Source organism: Acanthaster planci, linkage group LG10 (assembly GCF_054643075.1).
Source record: "Acanthaster planci isolate LZ-2023a linkage group LG10, COTS_SCS, whole genome shotgun sequence".
NCBI classification, from domain to species: Eukaryota; Metazoa; Echinodermata; class Asteroidea; order Valvatida; family Acanthasteridae; genus Acanthaster; species Acanthaster planci.
Window position 1 is genome coordinate 6812520 of NC_141786.1, and position 24331 is coordinate 6836850.

Consider the following 24331-nt stretch of genomic DNA (forward strand, 5'->3'; position numbering starts at 1 on the left):
TGCTGGACGATTGAGATATTTCCAGAATAAATGGTCTCAGACTTTGGACAGATGGATATTGCAGAAAATTTCTGGTTATCAGATTGATTTCGTTGAGGGAGCCTGTTCAGGTCTGAAGGCCTCCAAAAATATCCTTTTCCAATGAGGAAAAAAGTATTATCCACAAGGAAATTTAAGATTTCCTAACTAAGTGGGCCATTCGGCCCATCCAGCCCATCCACCATTCTGGATGCAAGTTTGTGCAAAGTGTATTCATCTAAATTTGAGAGAACACGTTCGGTACGAAAACTTCAAAATAGAAAATGCCAAACTAGTCAAAGATATCGTGCAGGGTAATGATTTAGTCACATCAATTGATCTGACAGATTCTTGTTTTTTTTTCAATAACGATGTTTTCTTAACATCACGGTTACTGACATTTACTTGGGGAAATGTATACCATGCGTTTACTTACCTACCCTTTGGGCTAAGTTCCACTCCTGTTATTTTTATCAAAATATTATCAAAATAATGAAACCAGCTCTATAGCCGTGGTTAGAAGTGAAGGAATTCGTCTGGTTGTCTTCCTGGACGACAGCCTAATCATGGCTTCCTCAGTTGACCAAAGTTTGAGTCATACCACATTTGTTGTGAATTTACAGGAGTCATTGGGTTTCGTTATCAATAGGAAGAAATCTTGGCTAAATCCTCAAACCAGCAGCTCGTATCTTGGCTTTGAATTCGATTCACCTGCCACGACTCTCAAGATTCCAGAATCAATGATAGCTGGGGAGCTATCTGCGACACAAATGAAAACATTCATTTTCCCGGGGTAAGTGGTCAACTGCCCAGCAAGATTTCCACATCAATAGACTGGAATTGACTGCAGTAGGCCTGTGCCAAGCATTGTGCTGTCTATGCAGTAGTCTCCTTGTAGTACACATCTTGATCAAGTTGGAAAATAGCACAACAGTTTGGCATCATTCTAAAACGGGACGATCTGTAAGCCCCTTGAATGACATCACATTATCTATATATGAGTGGTGTCGAAAGGAATATTCATTTGTCCGCAACCCATGTCGTGGGCGTTAGTAACTTTCTGGCAGATTCCCTTTCTAGTTAAGCACTCATTAAGGAAAAGAACGTGCAGCCGAACATATTTGCTTCTATTGTTCGGAAAACAATCTAACCTCATATTTATCTCTTTGCATCACACACCAATCATAAAATGAAACACTTTGTCTCCTGGAAAGCAGATCCCCATGCATGGGCGATTGATGCTTTCTCGTTGTCATGAGCGAATATGACACAGTACATTTCCTCCTTTCTACTTGCTCTCTAGAATTTTAGACAAGATAGCCAGAGACAGGACACTGTACTGGTATGCCTTGTCACTGCTCCGATCTGGAGAGCCCAACTCTGGTTCCCCACCAGAGTGTCTGCTACCCCACCGCATGGGCTTCTGGTTTACGTTTATACTTTTAAACAGCGCGGGTTTCGAGGACCGCGGGGCAGACCATTAGTGCTTACGGCCAGAGGGGGGTAGAGTGCTTGTACGGTGCGATAAAAGTGCAGCCGTCAGTCCTTTCCACCAGAAATTTAGTCCACCGTGAGCTAATATCAGTCAGTCAAAAAAAAAATTAGTCTCACATTTTGATTTTATTCCCCGCTGTCGACAGTAATCTTCTTCAGGCAAATGGCCTGGACTCGTGGGAAGTTGACTTTGCTCCTGCTCGTGCTGCAGGTGGTGTTCCTGGTGCTGTTCGGGGTGCTGGTGGAGTATGATCCGTCGGCTGACGCCCGCAAAAAGTCCGGAGGAGGCGAAAACCTGGCTGGCTTTGGCAATCAAGTGGACCTGTACTACCCAAGTAAGTTCGTTTTTTGTTTATTATTTTTTTTAAATATCCATTGATACTTTCTGTCCGTTCTCCTCGTGTTGAGGAGGGTTTGTCGTGCGCAGGCTATAGTTTAGTTAAAAACGCTAATGTACTGCGTGCTCTGTTCTTTTGTACTTCTCACGCAAAGTCAGTATCATAGGACAAATTCTGTTACCGGTACTGAAAATGTCTTGAAGTATACATGACCGAGGCTTTAATCAGTGGAACACCCGAGATTTGTTGTGGGGAGGGGGAAATCAGGCTTGAATTTCGATTTTAAGAAAGTAAAACAAAAAGTCGGGGGATTAAGCACCCAGAGCCCCGCCTCTGGGTGCGCCACTGGCCATGATATTCATGTGTTGGTCAGAGACGGTGGGTATGTATAAATTGGTCACAAAATAAAAGTTGATCTCACCAACTTGATCTCCATTCATTTTGAGACCCTGCGTAGGCCCTATATGCACACAAACTTTTTTTTTGAGGGGGGGGGATGATTTCTGCCGAGCGGCACCTTGATTGGCTGTAATTGTTTGCTACATTTTTTTTAATTTATTTTTTTGTTTTGTTCTTGTTGAGAAGACCAGTTTAACCGTTGTACTCAGAATGAAGTTGTACCGTCGCAGTGCCCTCCTATTGCGCATTATTTGTAGTTCAGGTAACCGGAGGCGTAGTGAGCTGATGATAGAAGGCCGCCCCCTAATTGGGGATGGGGAAATAGATTGTAAAATCTGCCCATGAAGCCCCTTCACTCGCCCGGGTTGGTTTCCAGGTAGTCCTCATTGGCCCGTCAAAGCTCCTCCACTCCACTTTCAAAGAATCACAGAGAAGCCACGTATCTCAGTGGCCCAGGCTGGCTGGTGGCAGTTCGAGCAAGATAAGCACCTGGAACAATATAATTGAAAACAAACACAAGGGCTCCTCATGGTGTTGGCTGTCACCGTCGTCTGTGGTGACAACAAAACACACACCCAACGCAAAACAAAAAATAGCAAATACAATGGCAAAAAACAACAGAAAAAAATCCAAAATTAATTAATGAACAAAAATAAATCCTGTGAGAGGCCATTGAATTGTATACTGTATTAGCAACAAAAGGTGCGAGAGTAAGTTCACAGGTGAATACTTTCGACATCTTATGTCAATATTTGGAAACTGACACGAACTTTGTAGCAAACGATTTTTCAGAAAGCATTTATACACAAAGTTGGTTATGAAAGCGCACTTTTTCCACCCAGGATTAGTCTTCAATTGCTTGGTACTCGGTTCAAGAGGACAAGAGTTATTTTTAATAACCCGTTTTTACCCTTACCGACTCGTATTCAATAATACGTCTTAATTCAGCGGTTGTCTGTAAACTTGCGGAAACGAATCACACCTATTAACTCGATTGGGACTCTAAATCACGACCATGCACCGGCTTACCGGTGCAGACGTCTTAACCACTCGACCACCGAGCTTGCTGGGGTCGGCTGGCCGGTCCGAGTTAGATGTAGCAGCGGGTACCACGAACATGAACATGTTCCACGATGTACTTAAAAGCCAAAAAAAAAAGTTACTGTTGGAAGTCAACAGAAGAGTGTTTCATTTTCAAATGAAAGCTTAGGACGTTCTCATTGAACTTAATTGTGCACTGCCTGGTTAGATCATGGCCTAGTAGTGTCAACTACTTTGGTGTAGGGATACAGTAAAAGTTTGATTTGATCCTGTGTTTTCAATTTATTTTTATGGGCATTGATTAATTTAATATATTTATACTGACATCGCCCACGATAGTTGACGGTCTTTTCTCATTGTGTGCTTGGAGTTAAAAACATCTCGAAGACGGGAATTTACACTCTAGAAATCTCACTGAAAAATAAGGAAAAAGTGACTCGTCATCGAAGAGAACATATCGAAGAAGGTGTTTGCAATTTACCCAATCACTTTCTTTTGAATCGTACTCTTCAGCAAGGGCGGAGCCAGGGGTAGGGGCGACAGGGACCATGACCTCCCAGAAAGCCAAAAATTGAAGAAAAATATAAACGAATGAGAAAAGGGCGATTTGTTTTGCTCTATTTAATTTCTCTTTCTTCCTAAAGTAAGTAAAGAGCCCGTAAAGCAGCCTCGACCCGAAAATTTCGAAATGCCATGAAAAGTTACCTGAAAAAAAAATCCTCATAATTTTGGCCCCATAAAAAGTCCCCTCCCCCAAACAAAGAATGGTTCTGGATCTGGTTCTGGTTCTGGAAAAAACGAAGATGCTTTACTACCCAAAACAATGCTTATACACGTTGACTATTATCGCATAGAGTCACCATTCAAGCAAACAAATTCGCCAGTGCACTGGTAATCATTAATTTTTGAACACGTGGCACAAAAACACCTGATCTGTGTCTCCATACACTTCCCGACTTCGTGCTAATTATTTACAGATATTTGCTCTGAATATCATTTATGAAACGGGCTTTACTCAGCATTATAGCGGTCCTTGTACTACTACTCCGAGTAGAATATTGCGATATTATTATTAATTATTGCAACCCTACTGGTTTTATACTTTGAACCTCCAACTGGTTTTTGGGGTGACCTTCGATATCTCCCACAGGCAATCAGTAATTTTGCAGACGAGGTAACTGCAGTGCAAAATCCACAGATCAGTAACTGGCCGGTGTATGTATAAAATCGGTAAAAATAATAATTTCAAGGACTATTGACCCTTCCTATACACACATAAACCGGTATTTCGTTTTCGAGGTTTGAAGGCTAACACAAGGTAATATTCCAAGGGGAAAACGGTTTACCTGACAGGTCTTCATGAAAGCAGTCAGAGAGGTTTTCATCCGACACGTCCCGTCGCATGCAGGGAAATGTTGAGGTGTAGCTGCAGTGAAGTTTTCTCGGACACAATTTTCCTGCAACTTTGTGCCGTTCTTCAATGTACTGTATGAAGACTTTTTCAGGTTCACATTTTTGGTTAAATGCTTTGAAAAGTGCACATTCTTTTAAACACTTGAATTTATCCCTGCTTTCCTGGACAACTGACGGCGCTGTTGGGAAAAAGGGAAAACATATCTCAATGCATAGGTATTTCTGTCCAAATTGAAAACACTTAATGAAGACATTTCTGAGAAAGAGATCAATGCTTGCTTATTGATTTGCTCATAAATAACAGTCAGTCAGCATTTAGTCCGACAAAAGCTTAAAAATAATGAACTTGTTTGTGTACAAACCATAGAGCTAAATTAAATAATAGCCTCATGGTAGAAACCAGTTGAGCCATCGAGACTTGACATTGGGATGACATCGCAATTTTTCCAATGGACTTGGAAATTCTCATTAGTATAAAACCAAAAAGGCGGTAAAACACCCTTTGAAATAATGAAACAAAAGTTGAAAATAGGTTAGCTGAAACACAAAGGTGCATTTTGTATTTTTTGTATTAAAATGAATTGATTGCAGCTACAGTTTAATGCTAAATCACCTGCCGAGGGCACGGAATGGAATTGCACCACACATAATTATATGAGATGAAAAAAAATGCCTCAAGATTCCAACTTTATAGTGGCAAAATTATGAGAAACGTAATTGAATATATCTGTAGCTGCCTGAGAGCTTGTAGTGACAAACATGTATTTGTATAAGTAATTTGCAACAATTATTAACATTAAAAATGGCTGTCTTTCGACAAGGGACCCGTGGCCAAAGTCCAGTCCCCATTTTCTTTCTTGAAATCTGGTGTTGAAATTTGACTTTTGTCGTCAGCCTCGCCCAGAAGGCATTACAAAACGTCTTTGACGTACTGTGGGAAGATTGCAACACGAATGAAAAAAAATTCCTCAAGTTCCACACTAATTCAAAGTGAGTATATTTCAGTTAAGCAAAACAGACTTAATTCCACAAATCATAAACCGTGAAATGTTATACAAACAAAACCCTGTCAAACTGTCAAGAATGACTGCTGGCCGATCAGTCATAAAAATTGATCTAAGGGATTTGGGACCAAGTACCTGTGGAATAATTGAATTGGTGACTCGACTTTAAAAGGAACCACATATTGCCACATCTGTACTTGAATGAACGGCCTGGAATGTGGCAGTCCCATTGGCCGGGGGAGGAGGGAACAACGGGAACTATGTCCTTCCTTTAATAAAAGAAGCAGAAGTTGGATTTTTTTGTAAAATGAATTCATTTTCTGTTTTATTTCCCTCTCCCCCAGAAGCGTATCAAAAGCCCCCGAATGTAGCAACCCTCCCGAAGGCTATACGAAGTGACATTTAACAGTTCAACCCACCCCCATAGTCTTCCCGAAATCCACATAGATCCGCTATCGAGGCCTATTTTTTAATTTTTTTGGACAAGTTGGGCACAGTGGAATTATATAGAATGTGGCATCATGTCAAATCGCGCGAGACATGAAAACGAAGGGCTTACAGTGCTTTCGAATTTCTTGAGATTCATAGTGTTGGATTCGTCAATCCGCATTATCGATTATAAACTTAAAGGGTAGCTGCCATCAATATATTTTAATACGAACTTTCTCTCAAAAGGCACCTATGTGTCTCATTTAATCTACTTTTCAATTTTTGTTTCACTATTTCAAGGGGTATTTTACTGTCTTTTTGGTTTGTATGCTACTGAGCATTTCCCCATTCATGAGCAAAACCGTGATGTCAGCAGACGAATAAGCCTCAATACTGCATTGGTTTGCACAAGAAAAGTCCTACATTTTTGTAGATTTTGTTGGACTGTCGGCTTTCTCTTCTTTGCCGCTTTGTAGCTGTTTATGTGCATAGCAATAAGCAAACATCAGAAATGTTTTCACTAAGTAATTTCTGGGTTCACAATAAACAACCCTTATGCGTTGAACTATGTCCACCCTTGATGACTTCACAGCAACATTGCCCTCAGCTTTCTGGGAAAGCATGGATAATTCTAATTGTTTACAAATGCACTTTTAAAAGCATTTAACTAAATAGGAATATAAAAGAGTTTTCATATCATACTTCACACACTTCTAACTGGAAAGACGTGTCCGAATATTTTGGCTGCGGCTTAAAACAAACACAACTCTACAGCTGGTCGCTACAGCCTCTGTCGTAGACTTGTGTGTAATCTGAAGCCCCAGCCAAGTAATTTGGGCAGGGTCAACCACGGGACCCCGACGTTTCTCTTAAAAGATCCCACGGGACCCACAAACGGGGTATTAAAATAGCAGTTACCATGGAAAACGCACGTCTCATGGTCCCGCGTAATTGCACTTTTTGCACCTCGCGTGATGGGGTTAAACCTTAAATCCCATTGTGTTGACGCGTGGATTTGATCAGGAGCAATCCACCCCACTTTTAGGGGATTTTCTCAATCCATTTCAACGATTCAGTTGTACGCTCTTATTCATGAGCAAGAAAATAAATCAACTACTTTATTCGAAGTCTGTTTCAGTCATTATTCTCTCATGAAAAGCCGCGCGGTTGCCTGTTTATACGCAGTACTTTTCGTCTCGGTGTTTTATTTCCGGTTAGATAGCATAAAAAAAATCAGAGAAATCAAGTGATGCTTTTGTTATTATTAAGCGACTTTTAGGGTTTCCCGAAAATATATTTACCATAAAACGAAAGACAACTTAAATGTATCTAAGTTTATAAACTGCATGGTTTATTCAAGATGTCCCGTAATTTTCAGTTGTTTTTCTCAGCCAAACCAATGTTGCCTGTCTTGTAACATTATTTTCAAAAAATATTTACACGATTTTTTTAAATGAACCGTAGTGATTCGAATTGAGAGAAGTTTGCATTAAGAACACAGCTTGCCTGCCATATTCTCTTTCTTCTATACTTACAGCCAAAACTTAAAATACGCCAGCCCTCTTTTACTGCCTTTTTGCGTTAATTAAACGCATTTCCTTTGTGTAACGCAGGAATTTGGAGGGTTTTTCCCTGTTACTGACGTGCACTATACAACCAATATTTTTTTCTATTGGCACATTATTTAACCATTCGTTGGCTCTTACACATACGCTGAACTGAGTTCACATTGTAAACGGTGTGAATTTTGTATAATGACCTCGTTTATTGTGGTTATTTTGCAGTGTTTCAAGATGTTCACGTGATGATGTTTATCGGCATCGGCTTTCTCTTGACTTTCCTCAAGAAGTACGGCTACGGCTCTGTTGGGTTCAACTTCCTGATCGGCACCTTCGTGCTGGAGTGGGCCACGCTCATGCGCGGCTTCCTGGAACTCGCGGTGAAGGGGGAGGACAAGATCCATGTCAACATCAAGACGTGGGTGTCAAAGTTGCGGTCTCGAGTCACTTGACTTGGACTCAAATCGGATTCGAGTCGCTATTTGTTGTGATTCGTGACTTGACTTGTAACTATCGATTTCTGACTTGCAACTCAACTTGGACTTGCAAAAATGACTTGTGACCTGACTTGGACTTGCATATTATTTCTTGTTACCAATGCAAGTCACAAAACCATTGAATCGAACCCATGGCAGGTTTAAACTAGTGTAAGCCCAGATTTTATTCCATTTTACTCCAAAGCCTGTTAGAGTTCAAGGCTCACATTCCTTCCAATTAAGACCCGGAGATTAAGGCTTCCCTGTTGACATCTTTGTGACCCATAAATTCCAGTTATGATCCACCTTGACCATTTTCTCATTACACCCACAGTCACCCTGCCTACTATTTTATGATTACAACTTTCTACCCCATTTTAGCTTGTTTTCCACCCAGCTCTCACCCCTGTATATATCGCCCCCTTATTCAGTGTTCAGATTCACTTTCCTTTTACCTCACTTTTACTTCTTTTCTCTCTTTTGTTCTCCATCTAAGAGTGAACACCCAACGATTTTAGTCAGTGTTTTAAATAAAACACTTACAAACCCTGTAATCGTTGTGCCAGTGTGTTTGTGCTTCTAATTCTTTTTGGCCACGCACAATTCAGCAGAGAACTGTAACCACGACTCACAGGGGCCTTTACATGCACCCTATTGAATCAATCAAGAGTTACACTAGGCCTATCAACTTACGCCTTGCGTCCTTAAAATAAAGTTATTTGCCCAATGCCACGTCTGAATCACTTCACTTTTGTAGTCTTGCACATTATTTTGTGTTCAGCAATGCTGACATTTTTCTTTGTACCCCCCTCCCGACTTTCCGGGGAGCCAATCAACAGCTTCGTTTGCGCCTTACACTGAATTATTCATATCAGTTCAGCAGTCACTCAGCCTAGAATTGAATAAAAGAATGGCGTCCAAGGTGGTTGTAACATGACTTCAAGACACCCTAATAGATTATTTTTAGAACAACTCCCCATATTCAGATATCCGTTCGACATTCGTCCTGTAAATTTCCAGTTTAAGGGAGAAATGAGCCAAATTCGCAGTACTAAAGCGAACGGAGACATCATAATACATCGTGACCGTACTGTGTGCGACAGTATGCGACAGGGCAAACACTGTAAATGGCTCCAATTTTTCGGTTATCTGCGCACACTGCAAAGGCTACAGCTACTGCCCCAGATTATAGAAGGATATTTGTGAGTGTTTAGGCCTAACTCAAAGCGCCTTTTAAGAAGTTATGCATGGTGTTGGCTGATGTTTCAGTTTAAAAACGTCTTTCGTGACTGCTGTGAAGCAGGTGACGTGTTGATAGTTTGGACGTTATTTGCATAACTTCCACCAATATTCGCTTCGATTATCCCTTTACATTGAGAAAACTACATGTAAATTGTTTGGTAACAAAACAGGGTTTCATCCACCCAACAACTATCCACTGAGTAGATAAAAGTACTTCATTCTTCACACTGACCAACAAGCTGAGTCATCACTCATACTGCCTTGCCTTGGACACGTGACCACAAAAATCTTATGGGGAAAGGTGCCTTTTAATGGATGTTTAAATGGGTATGTCTGATTGTCAGTGGCGTCATGACAAAAATTTACTGACAAACAAATCAGTGGACACATTTCAATTCCACATTTCAATTTCAATTCAGAAAAAAGTAAATTCACTGAAATGTCAAGGATGCGATGTCGGTCTAATTGATAGGGACAAACTGAATTTGAAAGTATTGTTATTCCTAACGCTGTCTTATCTTACTTTAGTTTTTCTCAAAACTGAAAATGAAGTAAACTTTAGTACCTTTTAAAAGGAAGTAATTCGACCAAGCATCAGTGGAGATAAAACGATTCAGGGGAGGTCCTTCAAATAAGTAGGTCGAGTTTAAATCATTTTTAGTGTTCTTGGTGATGATGGTGATGGTGATGACGATCCTTATGGTAGGACTGATGACAGTAGAATTACCAAAGATAGAGAGAGTGGGGTGGTGATGTGTCAGTGGGGTTAGGTATGACCAACGACAGGGTTTTTGGACACAAAAGTCAGTAGAAGCGGTCATTATTCAATTAACATGAATCTATTACAGTTCAAAAATCTGAAAGATTGCAATATTTGGTAAACAACAGACAATTATTGTTTTTTTGGACGATTTTCTTGAGGCCCACGTACTAGACTTTGCTTTTATTATTCTGATAATAACGACTATGAGCGAGTGAGTTTTTTTAAATAAACGTGCTTTTTTTATTCATTGTGGCCCATATACGCTACTCAGAATTTCTCAAGTTATCAGTCGGAAGTTGGACCTCTTTTTCACCAACTAAATCTTACGTCGTCTACACTTAAATGTCCCAAGTTTCAGCCCTCAAAACAATTTTGGCCCCATGCAAAGTTAGCTTCTAAATCCACACCTGCCGCGGCCTGCCCCGAGTGAGCTCGTGAATTCTCTGCAAGACCTTGTACAACACTGTAGGTACACGTTGCCTATGTAAAGGGTGGTGCACGAAGAGCATTGTGAATGTAATTTGTTGTGTCTTTGTTACTTGTTACGGCGGGGCTGCTGTTTCGGGCACCGGCAGAAACAGTGCTTGTTTTTCATAGGACTTTTTTCTTTTTCTTTTTTTCCCTTTTTTCCCCTGCTTTTTTCCACTTATATCCAAAAGACATAAATATAGTCGTTCTATAGTCAACTTCTTTCCCTTCCTTGGGTCCCATCCCCTGCAAACCTGCCAGAGAGTTAGACTATCGTCTGAAGATGTATGCCAATGTATGACGTCATCACCTGCTTTATCATAGAATTTTGAATATTCCATTTTTCTCCATATGGTTTGTACACGTTTTCCAACAGCCAGACGTCGGCACTTGTATCTTTCTGACTGACCACGTTAAAAGTGCATCATTTAAACCCCATCTCCTAGAGAACATGGCCCATTAGGTTAAAACATTGCCTATAGCTAAGAAAGGGGAGTGTTGTAGACGAAAATTGACATTATATGATGTATAGTAAAGATTGCGGTAACACCATGTATTTATTATGATGTGTGTGACACCATTAAAAAGGCAAGTCACGTGACATTAAAGTTGCATCCTTTAAAGCCCTATATCTCTTGAAGTGCATGTACCATTGGGATGAAACTTTGCAGATAGCTAGAAATCGAAGTGTTATATACGAAAATTGACATCGTGATGTTTCCCAAAACAGCTCAGTGTTTGTCTACTGACAATCACAATTTGTTTAGTTTTCTCTTGTACTCTTTGTTCATCCCTGTAATTTTGTTTTCCTTGATTTGCTTCTATGTACACCTTTGAACTCTGCTATATTGCTTTGGTCGAATAAATAATAATCATAATGACGTAACTGACGTGTGGCAGCAATCGGAAAAATCATACGGTAATACTTCCCGTGTTTAATCTGTATGCGTGCGAAAATTTTCAGGACAGTCATAAAATGCCATTTTAGCTGGCGCTGGACGTAAAGTGTTCAATCAAGTGGCATATTGGTACTGGGATCAGGGTGAGATTTACCACTTATCAAGCAGGTGAGTTTTCATGTCATCGACATCTCCCCGGCGCAAATCCATCCTTGGACATAGTTGTGCCGAGGTACATCTGCTACATCTGGTCTGGCTCGACCCAGCCAGCCAACACCGGCGAGCTCGGTGGTCGAGTGGTAAAGACGTCTGCACTAATAAGCAGGAAGTCGTGGGTTTGAGTCCCACCCGAGTAAGCTTGTGGGATTTTTTTCACAAGCCTTCGGGGGCAAACACTGAGTATACAACATTATAATACACGTTGAGCAAGGCAAAAAATCCATAATTAATTAACATCTCCCCGGCGCAAATCCATCTTTGGAAATAACATAACAGTTCATCTGGTAGAGTACCAAGTGTGGCCAACTGTGCTGTACTCCATCAAACGGTGAGACCCTCTTTTGGCAGTTTGTTCTTTATACTGTGTTTACATGTCTTGGAGTGGCATGTATCGTTATGTCATATTACACGGAAATTGCCAAGTTTTTTTAAGTATGTAATTTTCTTCACTGCAAAAACTATGCTGTTAAATCAACGCATTTTGGTGTTGTCAGATGACCACACTTTAGGGTGTTACTTTAACACTGCTGGTGTTACTTTGCACACTTATAAGTTTTACAATGCACTGATTTTTGGTATCTCTCACTTTTGTCAGGGCGTAAAACTCTTCGATGTGCGCGTGTTTTATGCAAAACTAAATTGGGCTTGGAGATTAAAGGCTAACAAAGATGTCAAGAACTTTGCCTCGTTTTTGCATCCACCCTGCACCTACTGAAATATGAAATGACCTTAAAGGTATCCAACATCAAAGAAAATACAAGCCACGAGGGTCTTTGTTTTCGGGGAAAAATAGACATTTAAAATGCATTATCTCTTCCGTGTGATATAAATCTTCAGGCAACTGGGAATTCACACTTACGAAGAAGTACAACTGGTTTTATACCGTCATGGCTGGAGTGGTTTTTGTATGCACCCTAAGAATTCATATGCGTCACTGTTTTCACAAAGAATTTTCGCTGTGCAGCACAAAATTAAACTTTCGGGAAAATCACGGCCACTTGTTAGAACAGGGAATTCGCTGAGGTTCAATTAACGAGTTGATTGATTAAGTATATTGTGCAAAAGAATGTACATGTATTTTAAAATGCCAAAAATGCTACAAGAAAGCCAGCCTCCTCCCTGCATACAGCCTCCTCCCTGCATACAGCCTCCTCCCTGCATACAGCCTCCTCCCTGCATACAGCCCCCTCCCTGCATACAGCCTCCTCCCTGCATACAGCCTCCTCCCTGCATACAGCCTCCTCCCTGCATACAGCCTCCTCCCTGCATACAGCCTCCTCCCTGCATACAGCCTCCTCCCTGCATACAGCCCCCTCCCTGCATACAGCCCCCTCCCTGCATACAGCCTCCTCCCTGCATACAGCCCCCTCCCTGCATACAGCCTCCTCCCTGCATACAGCCTCCTCCCTGCATACAGCCTCCTCCCTGCACACAGCCTCCTCCCTGCATACAGCCTCCTCCCTGCATACAGCCTCCTCCCTGCATACAGCCTCCTCCCTGCATACAGCCTCCTCCCTGCATACAGCCTCCTCCCTGCATACAGCCCCCTCCCTGCATACAGCCTCCTCCCTGCATACAGCCTCCTCCCTGCATACAGCCTTCTCCCTGCATACAGCCTCCTCCCTGCATACAGCCTCCTCCCTGCATACAGCCTTCTCCCTGCATACAGCCTCCTCCCTGCATACAGCCCCCTCCCTGCATACAGCCTCCTCCCTGCATACAGCCTCCTCCCTGCATACAGCCTCCTCCCTGCATACAGCCTTCTCCCTGCATACAGCCCCCTCCCTGCATACAGCCCCCTCCCTGCATACAGCCCCCTCCCTGCATACACCCTCCTCCCTGCATACAGCCTCCTCCCTGCATACAGCCTCCTCCCTGCATACAGCCTCCTCCCTGCATACAGCCTCCTCCCTGCATACAGCCCCCTCCCTGCATACAGCCTCCTCCCTGCACACAGCCCCCTCCCTGCATACAGCTTCCTCCCTGCATACAGCCCCCTCCCTGCATACAGCCTCCTCCCTGCATACAGCTTCCTCCCTGCATACAGCCTTCTCCCTGCACACAGCCCCCTCCCTGCATACAGCCTCCTCCCTGCATACAGCCCCCTCCCTGCATACAGCCTCCTCCCTGCATACTGCCCCCTCCCTGCATACAGCCTCCTCCCTACATACACCCTCCTCCCTGCATACAGCCTCCTCCCTGCATACAGCCTCCTCCCTGCATACAGCCCCCTCCCTGCATACAGCCCCCTCCCTGCATACAGCCTCCTCCCTGCATACAGCCTCCTCCCTGCATACAGCCTCCTCCCTGCATACAGCCTCCTCCCTGCATACAGCCTCCTCCCTGCATACAGCCCCCTCCCTGCATACAGCCTCCTCCCTGCATACAGCCCCCTCCCTGCATACAGCTTCCTCCCTGCATACAGCCTCCTCCCTGCATACAGCCCCCTCCCTGCATACAGCCTCCTCCCTGCATACAGCCTCCTCCCTGCATACAGCCTCCTCCCTGCATACAGCCTCCTCCCTGCATACAGCCTCCTCCCTGCACACAGCCCCCTCCCTGCATACAGCTTCCTCCCTGCATACAGCCTCCTCCCTGCATACAGCCCCCCCCCCCACACACACATTTCCATCCCTGCAGCAGCCTTCTCCTTGCATCCAACCCCTTCCCTGCTTAAACCCTCCTCCCTGCATAAACCTATACACCCATAATTCCCAAATACATCCCTATCCCTGCATCCAACCCCCCCCCCCACATACAGTCCCCACATACATTTAACCCCCTTCGTATAGCTCCTCCATGCGTACATCACCTCCCTGTGCACAGCCCCCTCCCAGCGTACAACCCCTCCCTTCGTATATCCCCTCCCTGCGTACGCCCTCCCTGCCTTGTGTTTATTTTTCATAAGTCAGAAGAGAATTGTTAAGTTAGCACAGGTGATTATTCTGAGGCATTCTAAAAAGGAAAACAAATTGAAGTCAAAATAGCACTGTGACGAACAGCTGCGTATTTTTGTGCGATTAGTGTCAGCCCATCGTTGTGTTGTCTTTGAATGGAACTTTTGTGGGGATAGTAATTTCGTGCGGAAATGCCCCTTAATGCAATGGGTTTCGAGCACGTGTTTTTACCACTGCGACAGCGAAGCGCGAAGGGAACTGAAAATAACCGGAGTTTCTTTTCAAAAGTTGCAAATGTAAGCAGGAAAACATAAGGCGTGCGTTGTGGGTGTGTGTGTGGGGGGGGGTTACACGCTTTTGGAAGGCGATAACGTGAAAATCAAGGTTCAAGATTCAAGATACTTTATTGTCGAGTAAAGAAAGTTTTCACACGAAATTTGCTCTCCCAGTGTTGCAGGAAATAAAATTACAGTATATTACATGAATGTTAAAAATAAAATTACCAAGTTCAAAAGCATTAATCAAAACCAGTTTTAAAAATGTTACATTCAACTACATTATGTTACATTTACAGATAGGTAATTTAGTAGTAACGAAAAGATAACAATTTAGAGGAAGGGGGAACAGCAAAGACCTAAAACAAAGCGGAAGGACAAAACATGAAATATGGAAGAGAAAAATAAAACCAAAACTACTCATGTAGTAAAAGATGCATTAAAAATACGAATGGCCCATGGTTAAAAAGAGGATTTTGTTCCATTTGTTTTGCAGGAAAGTTGGCGCATTCTACCGGGTCGGTTTCGAATAATAAAAGGGTTGATAGGATGAGTATCATCAGACATAATTTCATTAAGGTTAACACTGACATGACACTGAGCTATTTTTTGGATGTTCTGAAAGTCACCATCAATAATTCTTTAAACACGATGTTTGTTACGATTGCACAAAGTGAGGGAGTCAAACCAACTTATGCAGCAGAAAATTGTCGACTGTACAATGCTCTGATAAAAAGGTTTCAAAATTCGGTCACTCGCATTATAAAATCCCAGTGTCCTTAAAAAAATGGAGCCTTGAGTTTGATTTTTTTTACAGATTCTAGTTGTGTTTGCATTTCAGTTTAGTTTATCATGTGCAAGAGTTTCCAAGTACTTAAACTTGTGAACGACTTTATTGATTTCAACCGGTTCTTTGACCGGAAATCAAATATTGTTTCTTTGGTCTTTTGTACATTTAATATCAAAGAATTTCGGCGACACTAGTCCACAAATCTGCTGATTTCATTTCTATAATCATTTTCGCAGTTATTGGTGATCATTCCAGACAAAGCAGAGTCATCAGCATATTTTATTATAAAACATGATCTGCTGCCATGGCAAAAATCAATTTTGTACAAAGAGAACAGAAGAGAAAGCGACAGAACACGTCCATGGGGGAACACCTGTGTTAACATGGATGGCATCAGATACTGAATTAGCCAGCTTGATCCTCTGTGATCTGTATAACAAAATATCATTTATCCAAAGTGCAAGGTATGGATTAACGACCCGTAGCTAACTCGAAAGAACATGAGGTTAATGGAATTAAAGGCCGAGGAAAAGTAAAAAAAAAAGAGGGCACGTAAGTTCCTGACTTATCGAAATGATCATAGATATTATGCAAAAAAGTAACCATAGCATCCTCTACTAAACGTTTGGCTCTGTATGCAAACTGAAAAGGGTCAGTGAAAGTCAACGTTTCTGGAATCAAAATATCTCTTACAATTTTTTTTCAAAACATTGCATCACAATAGATGTCAGAGCTACTGGTCTATAATCAGTCAAGAGAGTGGGGCTTGACTTCTTGGGAATTGGAACAAATACAGATGATTTCCATAACCTAAGAACTGTATGGCAGTTCCGAGACATTTGGAACAGCTGTTGGAACACTCCAGCAAACTCCCATCTGACACAATGTCAAGATCCTCCCCAATAATCCCCCTTATCTTCTTTTTCTCATTATATTTCCCAAACAAAAACTTCCAAGCTCTTTTGACCTTGCACCCCGGCTCCGTCAATAGGAACGGACCCTCAACTCCTGGTGCAAATGGACGCTATACCACTTGGCCCCTGACGGCCATGCAAACAAGCATTTGCTCAAGAAAACACTCGAGTACACTTCTCACTTTTAATCCGGCAAAGCAAAATCGTTCTACATTCTACCAGGTACGTTGTATTCTCTACCATAAACTACTAATGATTACACACATAGACATACTAACTACTTAACTCATCGAGCATCAAAGAAAAAATCACATTCACAACGTCACAATCATGAGGATACTTCGTACTTTAACCCTGTTTTCTCCTGAACCCCTGGCTGACTTAAAAAGTCTTTCCATAAGCCTTTTCACTGTTAGTCTGCAAGAGAGGCTTTACGCTGTAACTGTTTTATCTGTATTCCTCTGCAGAGGGTAGCCTGGAGTGGAGCCTCGCTTCAGATTCAACATGGCGATTTTGAGAAAGGAATGGAATCAGTTAGTGAGAAACGCTTTAACTCCCATATCAGCTGGTCAACGTGAAAATGCCCACACCTTGAGGCTACCTCTGCCATCATTTTTCCCCATGGCACATAAGCACTTTACCTGATCTCTTCTTCCGAGTTTGTAGCGACAGTTAATGCCTACCGACCCCGTAAGATCAAAATCATAAACTTGTATTACAAATTAACATGTGTGTGCGTGTGTACATATGCACACTTACGAGATACACAGCAGCCCGGGAAACCGAAATGGCGGAAATATGGCGTCATATCGAGTAGGCCAGTCAGCGGTTAGTAGACTGAAAGGTTGGTGGCTCTAAAACGCCGTAGAAAAGGGACTTACACCACAACCTGGCAACTTTGTGCTACCACATTATAAAAGGGTACAGAAACGCATTTCAATGGTTCACCCATACTTTACACAAACGTGTAAATTGTAGCGTGTAAATTGTTAAAGTTAATACTTTTGATTCGGTTATCACCGAACAGGGACTATTTTAAAGGTTAACAAGTATGTACGACGCAAGGTTTATTTGTTAAAAAGAAAAGGGGCCCAACTTCCAACTCCAGAAATTCTGAGTAGTGTATGGGTCACAGTGAATGGAAAGGCGTGTTTATTCCAAAACCTCACTCGCTGATAGTTGTTAAAGTCTTCAAAAAAACAATATTTATATTTTCCATTGCTTACCAAATATTACATTTTTTTAGATTTGTCAAAGTGAAATAGATGCGTGTTAATTGAAAAATGACCATTCTACTGACGTTTTGTCCTGAAAACCTGGTTGTTGGTCATAACTAACCCTACTAACACATCACCATCGTCTCCATCTTTGATCACTCCGCTGTCATCAGCCCTGTCATAAGGATCGTCATCACCAACAACACGAAAAATCATTTTAACTCGACCTACCTACTTGATGGACTTCCCCCAAAATCGTTTTGTTTCAACTGATACTTGGTCGAATTCCTTCTTTTCAAAAGATTTGAAAGTTTAGTTTATTTCCAGTTTGGAGAAAAACGAAAGTAAGATAAGATAGCGCTAGGAATAACAATACTTTCGAATTCAGTTTGTCCCAATCAATTAGACCGACATTGCTCCCTTGGCGTTTTAGTGAATTTACTTTTTTTTTCTGTGTTAACACAAAATTTCATTGAATCATAGCAGAATTAAAATACGTCCACTGATTTGTTTGTCAGTAAAATATTTGTCTAACAAGTGGACCAAACACCCATTGAAACGCCCATTAAATGGCACCTTTCCCCATAACGTTTTTTTTTGTGGTCACGTGCCCAAGGCAAGGCAGTATGATTGGTGGGTCAACTTGTTGGTCGGTACTCAGACAGGAGCCTCAGCATTATTTCCGTCTTTGGCATATTTCTTCATGGGGATATCGCCTGTTGATACCTCGTGGTACTCAACCTCCTGCAATGTAATACGTTTAGGGTTTTTATTAAAAAATCTTACTCGACGCTTTGGTGAAGCTAGTTAAATTGATGCAGAGACTTTCCGCATGCGAAACTCTAAGGAAATATTTCAACGATCAGCCATACTGAAATTGAAAGTAAGGCTAATTCGCTTTGGAACTTCAAAAAAAAAATGAAAAGTAACAAAATGAAATTGATTTATATCGGTTTCCGGGTTAATTTAACATTTCGATAAAGATGAAATTACCCAAAAGAAAATCGAACGGACTAGAATTAAGAAGTTGTGAATTACGACATAAACAAAATCAAATAAAATTGTCCGCTGAAATACTAAAGCTCGGTCAAATTGTGGTATTCAAAACGTACGATTAGCTACACACCAAACGCAATTGAAATTACACACGTCAAAAGTCACAAATGGTCTTGAACTGGCTTCTGAAGTTTAAATGTAGAAACAATTTTCAGTTTCGATCCCAAAATGAAACCTGATTCAAAATGTTCATGTTTATAATCATGCTCCATTTGAAGTTTTCCCCATTAAAACTTTAGTTACCGACATCCACATTTCCCTTCCAGCCTATGCAGGTTTAATCATCTCTGTGCAAAATAATTTTTGAAGATAATTGTATACTTACGGATTTATCAATCTTCCGTCCAAGAGAAGACAGAAAACAGATGTTAGTAACCAAAAAGAAACACAAACACGAAGCAATTAATATTATTACCTGTTTAGTAGACTACAGTTGAGGAAAAGTTAGAGAAAAAAGAAAATTGCGTATTTAGTTTTATACGCAAGCAAAGCCATAAAAACATCATGGCCGCAAATCCTGGATTGGTCCTACTGGTCAGTATCATCAAACTGGTTGTAAACCGTCCAGTCAAGTCATGTCCCATGATTTTCAAGTGATGTTTAAGTACTTCTGATTTGCATAGTGTAATTTCACGTCGGGGATGTTAATTTTTATATGGCGAATTAATTAAACCAAACTTACAGGGGTAGGACTCGAATCCAACCTCCTGCTAAGAGGCCTGCTCAACTCAAACAAGCAGTGCGTATCATTCCAAACGTGTGTAACAGCTACATGTACATAATATTATATATCATACGAGTGCAAGTGGAACACGGAATATAGTGCGTCTGTGTCGATGTCCCAGATCTCATGAGGCCAAAGGCAGAGTGGTAGACGGGACCAAAGATTGTATAGCGCCGCGCCGCTACGCGGCGCTCTACGATCTTTGGACGGGACATAGACGAACTACATTATTCCTTGTTCCCTGAGCGTCAGCGTGATAACGAATTTATCTTCGAGCAAACTTGATGCGAAGTAAAAAAAGTAAAGGGGCCTATGCGCGCTTGAGATAAAAAGAAGACAAACAATATCATACGGCGCACAGCAAAACAGTAACACCGGTGTACCACAATTCTGCAATTTCATCTAGGGAACATGGGAATTATTTGTGTTTTAACTAATTTCAAATAACAACACTAACAAAGGGCTTATACTTCAGCCAGAAACTCGTTAGAATTGTACGTGCATTTAAACACGTGACGATCAGCACGGGCAAACACGCCACCTTTGAATATACAGTTATGCGGACGCTCGTTTGCTTTTAGCGTAAAAATAGCACAATGCGCGCGTTGGGTAAGAACAGCGCGTTACGCAGGGTTTGCTCTGAAAATACGTTATCCGGTTCGTAAGTGTGACGTCACTTCAGTTTAAACCATGCCCACTGCTCATGCACTGCATACATGTACAGTAGGATTATTACATGCGTTGATTGCCGTTTACATGGAACCCGACATTGACGTGCAACTTCAACGATTGTCCAATGGGAGCCTGCAAATAGCGGTGCGTCCGCCTTTGTGATGAATTAACTTACGAACCAGATATAATTATCACACTGATCACGGTGCGACGCAGCCCTTTCATATTTCTATAATTATCACACTGTTTGCTGCTACGGATCGACCAATCAGAACTGAGAATTCAAGTCTGCCTGAAGATAAACATATTTGGCGCGGTACAACCACTTCCCATTGCCTCGAACCAGCCAGGTGACCACAGGCAAGCTCGATGGTCGAGTAGTTGCAGACATTTGCACTCGGAAGCATGTAATCTGGGGTTCGAGTCCCACCACACCGAGCTTGTGAATTTTTCACAACCCCTCCAACGGTAAGTGTACAGTGTTAATAAATATTGGTGAAGGGGGAAAAAACGCCCAAAATATGACTCATGATTTAACGTGACAATGGCCGGACGGCACATCTGCTTTAACAGAACAAGACCCTTCAATGATCCCCAGCTGGACGCAATTTCCCTAGCATCCGACGCTCTTTTGGTGGGAACTGCACTTCGCTGGTTCACAAACGACTATGAAATGCACGCGCTGCGGTCGGGCTCGTCGCTAGCAGCAAAATGAACATTCCCGTCCAACATGGATCTTTCCAACCAATGAGGGGGTATTTCTGCTCTAAGCGGATTGCCTCAAAAATTCACCCCAGGTTAGGGTTAAAGTTAAACTTGCAAAGCTTGCTTTCTCCACAGACGCGCAACCTCGCCATTAGTTCACAAAAGAACCAAGTCTGTTATTAGCTTCCCGCCCGTTGCACTGCAGAAGTTTAACATGAGTCTGAAGAAGTTTTGCACACGGAAAAAAACCTGCCATGTACAGTTTATGTTACTAACGTTTGCACACACGCACAACGACAACACACTTTTTAGCAATGCTTCTGGGAAACGTTACATATTGATTTTCCCCTGACAACATTTACAGACAGCATGCAGTGAGTGAGCAAGTTAGCAAACTCTCTTTACAAGGGATCGGAAAAGGAGTATACGGACCGTACTTACATCCCAGAATGGCTTGTCCTCGTAGAGTTCATCATCTTCCGGCTCGTTCCAGATCGGAATCTTCATGATCAAACCTGACAAGAGAAAATACACGCTCAACTCTCTGCGAATCTATCGCTACAGACGAGTCACTTCAAGGTGGAAAGAACATCGCTTACAACAAGGTATTTTATCCTCAGCGAGAGCAAGGTATGAGCGGTGAGGGCAGGGACGTTTAGCATGATAACAGTATCTCAACATGATTCAGGTGTTCCAAACTCAGACACTATCCCCTCCACTTTACACCAACCGTCAATTCTCATCTACTCCAAAAGCACATCGATAGGGATTTGGACAGTTTAGAGGGGAATGTAACTGGTATGTATTTTAATTTAACAGTAGGTTATGTGCTGTACGCTTCTTCTTGATAAATGTGTTGAAACTGTCAATGATCCCGTCCAGTTTGAAGGTAAAACGTGTTACACGAGTCAAAAGCAGAGTTTTATACGTAAAGGAGGTTTCTGATGTCGCTGGAGACAAAACTGAATGACAACTTCACAACTTGACGCTGGTAAGTTTAGAATCCTGACTTAACAGTTGCTGTGTCGCTGTAAATTTATTCGAGATTCAAGTTTATGCTACTTGGTAAGAACAGAAATCGTGTCAAGTGATTTGTAAACGATTGTCTACGTCGCAGCGCAAGGACCTCTATGTGTTTTAATTATATGCGCAGTCATTAACCATATGATTTGCATACACTTCAAGAGCAATAATGAAGTAGTTGCAGGTGTTTGCATTCACTAAATAAATGAATGTCATTAATTATAAATTATCAGTAACAATTATAAATGATGTATACCAGTCTGAGATACAGTAAACTTGCAATAATTCTTCGACTTGAGAGACGGACCATGTTGCACTCACCAGTTATGACACCTCCAACGATAGCTATCGCTAAGGTCACAGCGAGTGCAGCAAGCTGGTACCCGGCCTGACCACCCGCCGAGCGCGGCGATTCCATCACGTTGCTCCCGTTGGTTGCCCGAGCCTCGAAGATTTTGTACAAACTGTAGAATGGAAAAGAAGAAGTCGTGGATCGCGCAGTCTGATATAAAGTGTACGGCTTTACGGTTGCATGCTATTGCAGCTGCTTAAAGGAACCAGGAAATGTAAACAATTTTCATAAATTTTACTAAAGACCCTTGAAATTGCATTTTGGGTTTCAGTTAACCTCATTTAAAATGTTTGTTGTGCAATTTTGACCTATATTTTGATGCTTTTTTGTTTTATGCTAATGCTTATTTGCATATTCATTAGCAGAACAACCATGCCATCCAAGGCACTGAATCTCAATGTTGCATTGATTTGTGCACAGAAAGTTTCTAGATTGTTTAACCACTGCTACGGCAGATTTTATTTTCTTTGGCAATTTATGGCTGGTAAGTATATGGCAATAATCCAGCAAAAATCCTTTTCACCGAAATGTTGCCAGATAGCAAATTTGGGGTTCACAATTTGAACATGAAAAAATGCAACCTGAACATATCTTTTTGGATTGGCATCAAAGCAAAAGCGCCCTCAATTGTCCAGAAATGCTTGGTCAATGTTTAATGTTTGGAAAAGAGCACCATTCAGTTCACGTTACTCAAAAAAGATGTCCAACAGTCTTCATACATGGAAGAAGAGTACAGAGATACATAAAAAGTGATTCTAGGAAAAATTCATTTCCTGGATCCTTTGATGACCTGGTAGTCATATTTGGCTCATACAATGTCTATAGGGGAGTCAAGTTTGCGTAGTGGTTCCGCCTTCTAATTCCAGGATTCAATTCCTGGCCCAGTCCTTATGGTAATTGTTTTTTTTCCCTGCCTGGTTCGTTGGGTTTTTTCCAGAATATTGTATGGGTTTCCCTCCAACTTTTGTCAAAGTGTAACTACTTCTTGTTGTCTCCTCTCCATCGGTTTCCTCAGTTTTTGGGGTGCTGAAGAGCCTGAGGCATGAGTATATACCTTTGAAGATTCCTTTGTAAACAAATTATGTCATCAGTCTATTTCACCTTCCTGTTCTGTTTCACACTGATACTGACCTAATTTTTATTTTTATTTTTTCTACTTTTAACTCTTGCAAACTACTTACTTATCTCCGTAACGTTCTTTGGTGGCAGTCGCAGCGGCAATGGCGCCGGCGATAGCAGCCAGAATACCCGGCATGCCGTGAAGGTTATGCACGCCACAAGTGTCGTGGAGTTTGAGTTTGCTGGCGAGGAAGGGCTGAGGTGAAAATGAACGGAATACCAAATTTAAGGTTGGCCGTCGTCTTTTTCTCGAAATTTCTTTAATTTCGTTTGTCAGGTGTCAAACCTCACGCAGTCGACTATTTTATGCATATGTTCGAACTTTCTGCGCTATAAACATAATTATTCTATTCTGCGAGGCCAAGCAAACTTGAAGGAAACATTTTTATATGCCACCAAATCATTGGGTTTTTTTCGACATCACATATGTCAACCACGCATTCTTCTTTGCAACGCTTGAATGAATCTGCAAGACACCCATAAATACCCACCTGTAAAAATCTTTCAAAAAACCGCACTACTTCGAAAATTTATCAAGGTTGGGGCAGTGATCTGTTATTTACCATGGAAGATAATTTTAATTTTGCAGTATCACCGTGCCATGCGTTGAAACAACTTAAGGCGCTCTTCTATCTATGTGCGCGTCAATTAGCACTTGCACTAAGCGTTGTGCATCCGTCAAAATCGCCCCAGGAGCGATTCTAGGCGCCTTTTTCATATGCATGTTTTCTTTATGCGTGCGTACACGATGCGTTCATGCGTTTCACTTTCACACAAAAATCGACTCCATTAACAATACACGTGTGCGCTGTGTTCGGCCGTCAA

General features: G+C 41.8%; 2 protein-coding genes across 4 annotated transcripts in view; one reads left to right on the plus strand and one right to left on the minus strand.

Annotated features, from left to right (window-relative positions):
- The first annotated feature begins 1489 nt into the window (after positions 1-1489).
- On the plus strand, positions 1490-8725 carry LOC110988337 (ammonium transporter Rh type B-like). Its single transcript, XM_022251728.2, has 2 exons — positions 1490-1847; positions 7921-8725. Exons 1-2 carry the CDS (start codon positions 1676-1678, stop codon positions 8145-8147), a joined length of 399 nt encoding a protein of 132 aa, XP_022107420.2. The 5' UTR covers positions 1490-1675; the 3' UTR covers positions 8148-8725.
- Positions 8726-15044: 6319 nt separating this feature from the next.
- Positions 15045-24331, minus strand: part of LOC110988338 (ammonium transporter Rh type B-like) — a 41254-nt gene continuing 31967 nt past the window's right edge. The window contains exons 9-13 of one of the 3 annotated variants that reach the window (XM_022251731.2): positions 23569-23702; positions 22357-22499; positions 21454-21527; positions 19237-19248; positions 15045-18599 (exon numbers count right to left, since the gene is read on the minus strand). In XM_022251731.2, the coding sequence (XP_022107423.2) occupies positions 18513-18599; positions 19237-19248; positions 21454-21527; positions 22357-22499; positions 23569-23702 (450 nt within the window). In that variant the 3' untranslated portion in view covers positions 15045-18512. Of the gene's footprint in view, positions 18600-19236; positions 19249-21444; positions 21528-22356; positions 22500-23568; positions 23703-24331 lie in introns of all 3 variants that reach the window. The other 2 variants (XM_022251732.2, XM_022251733.2) reach the window with 2 other exon arrangements.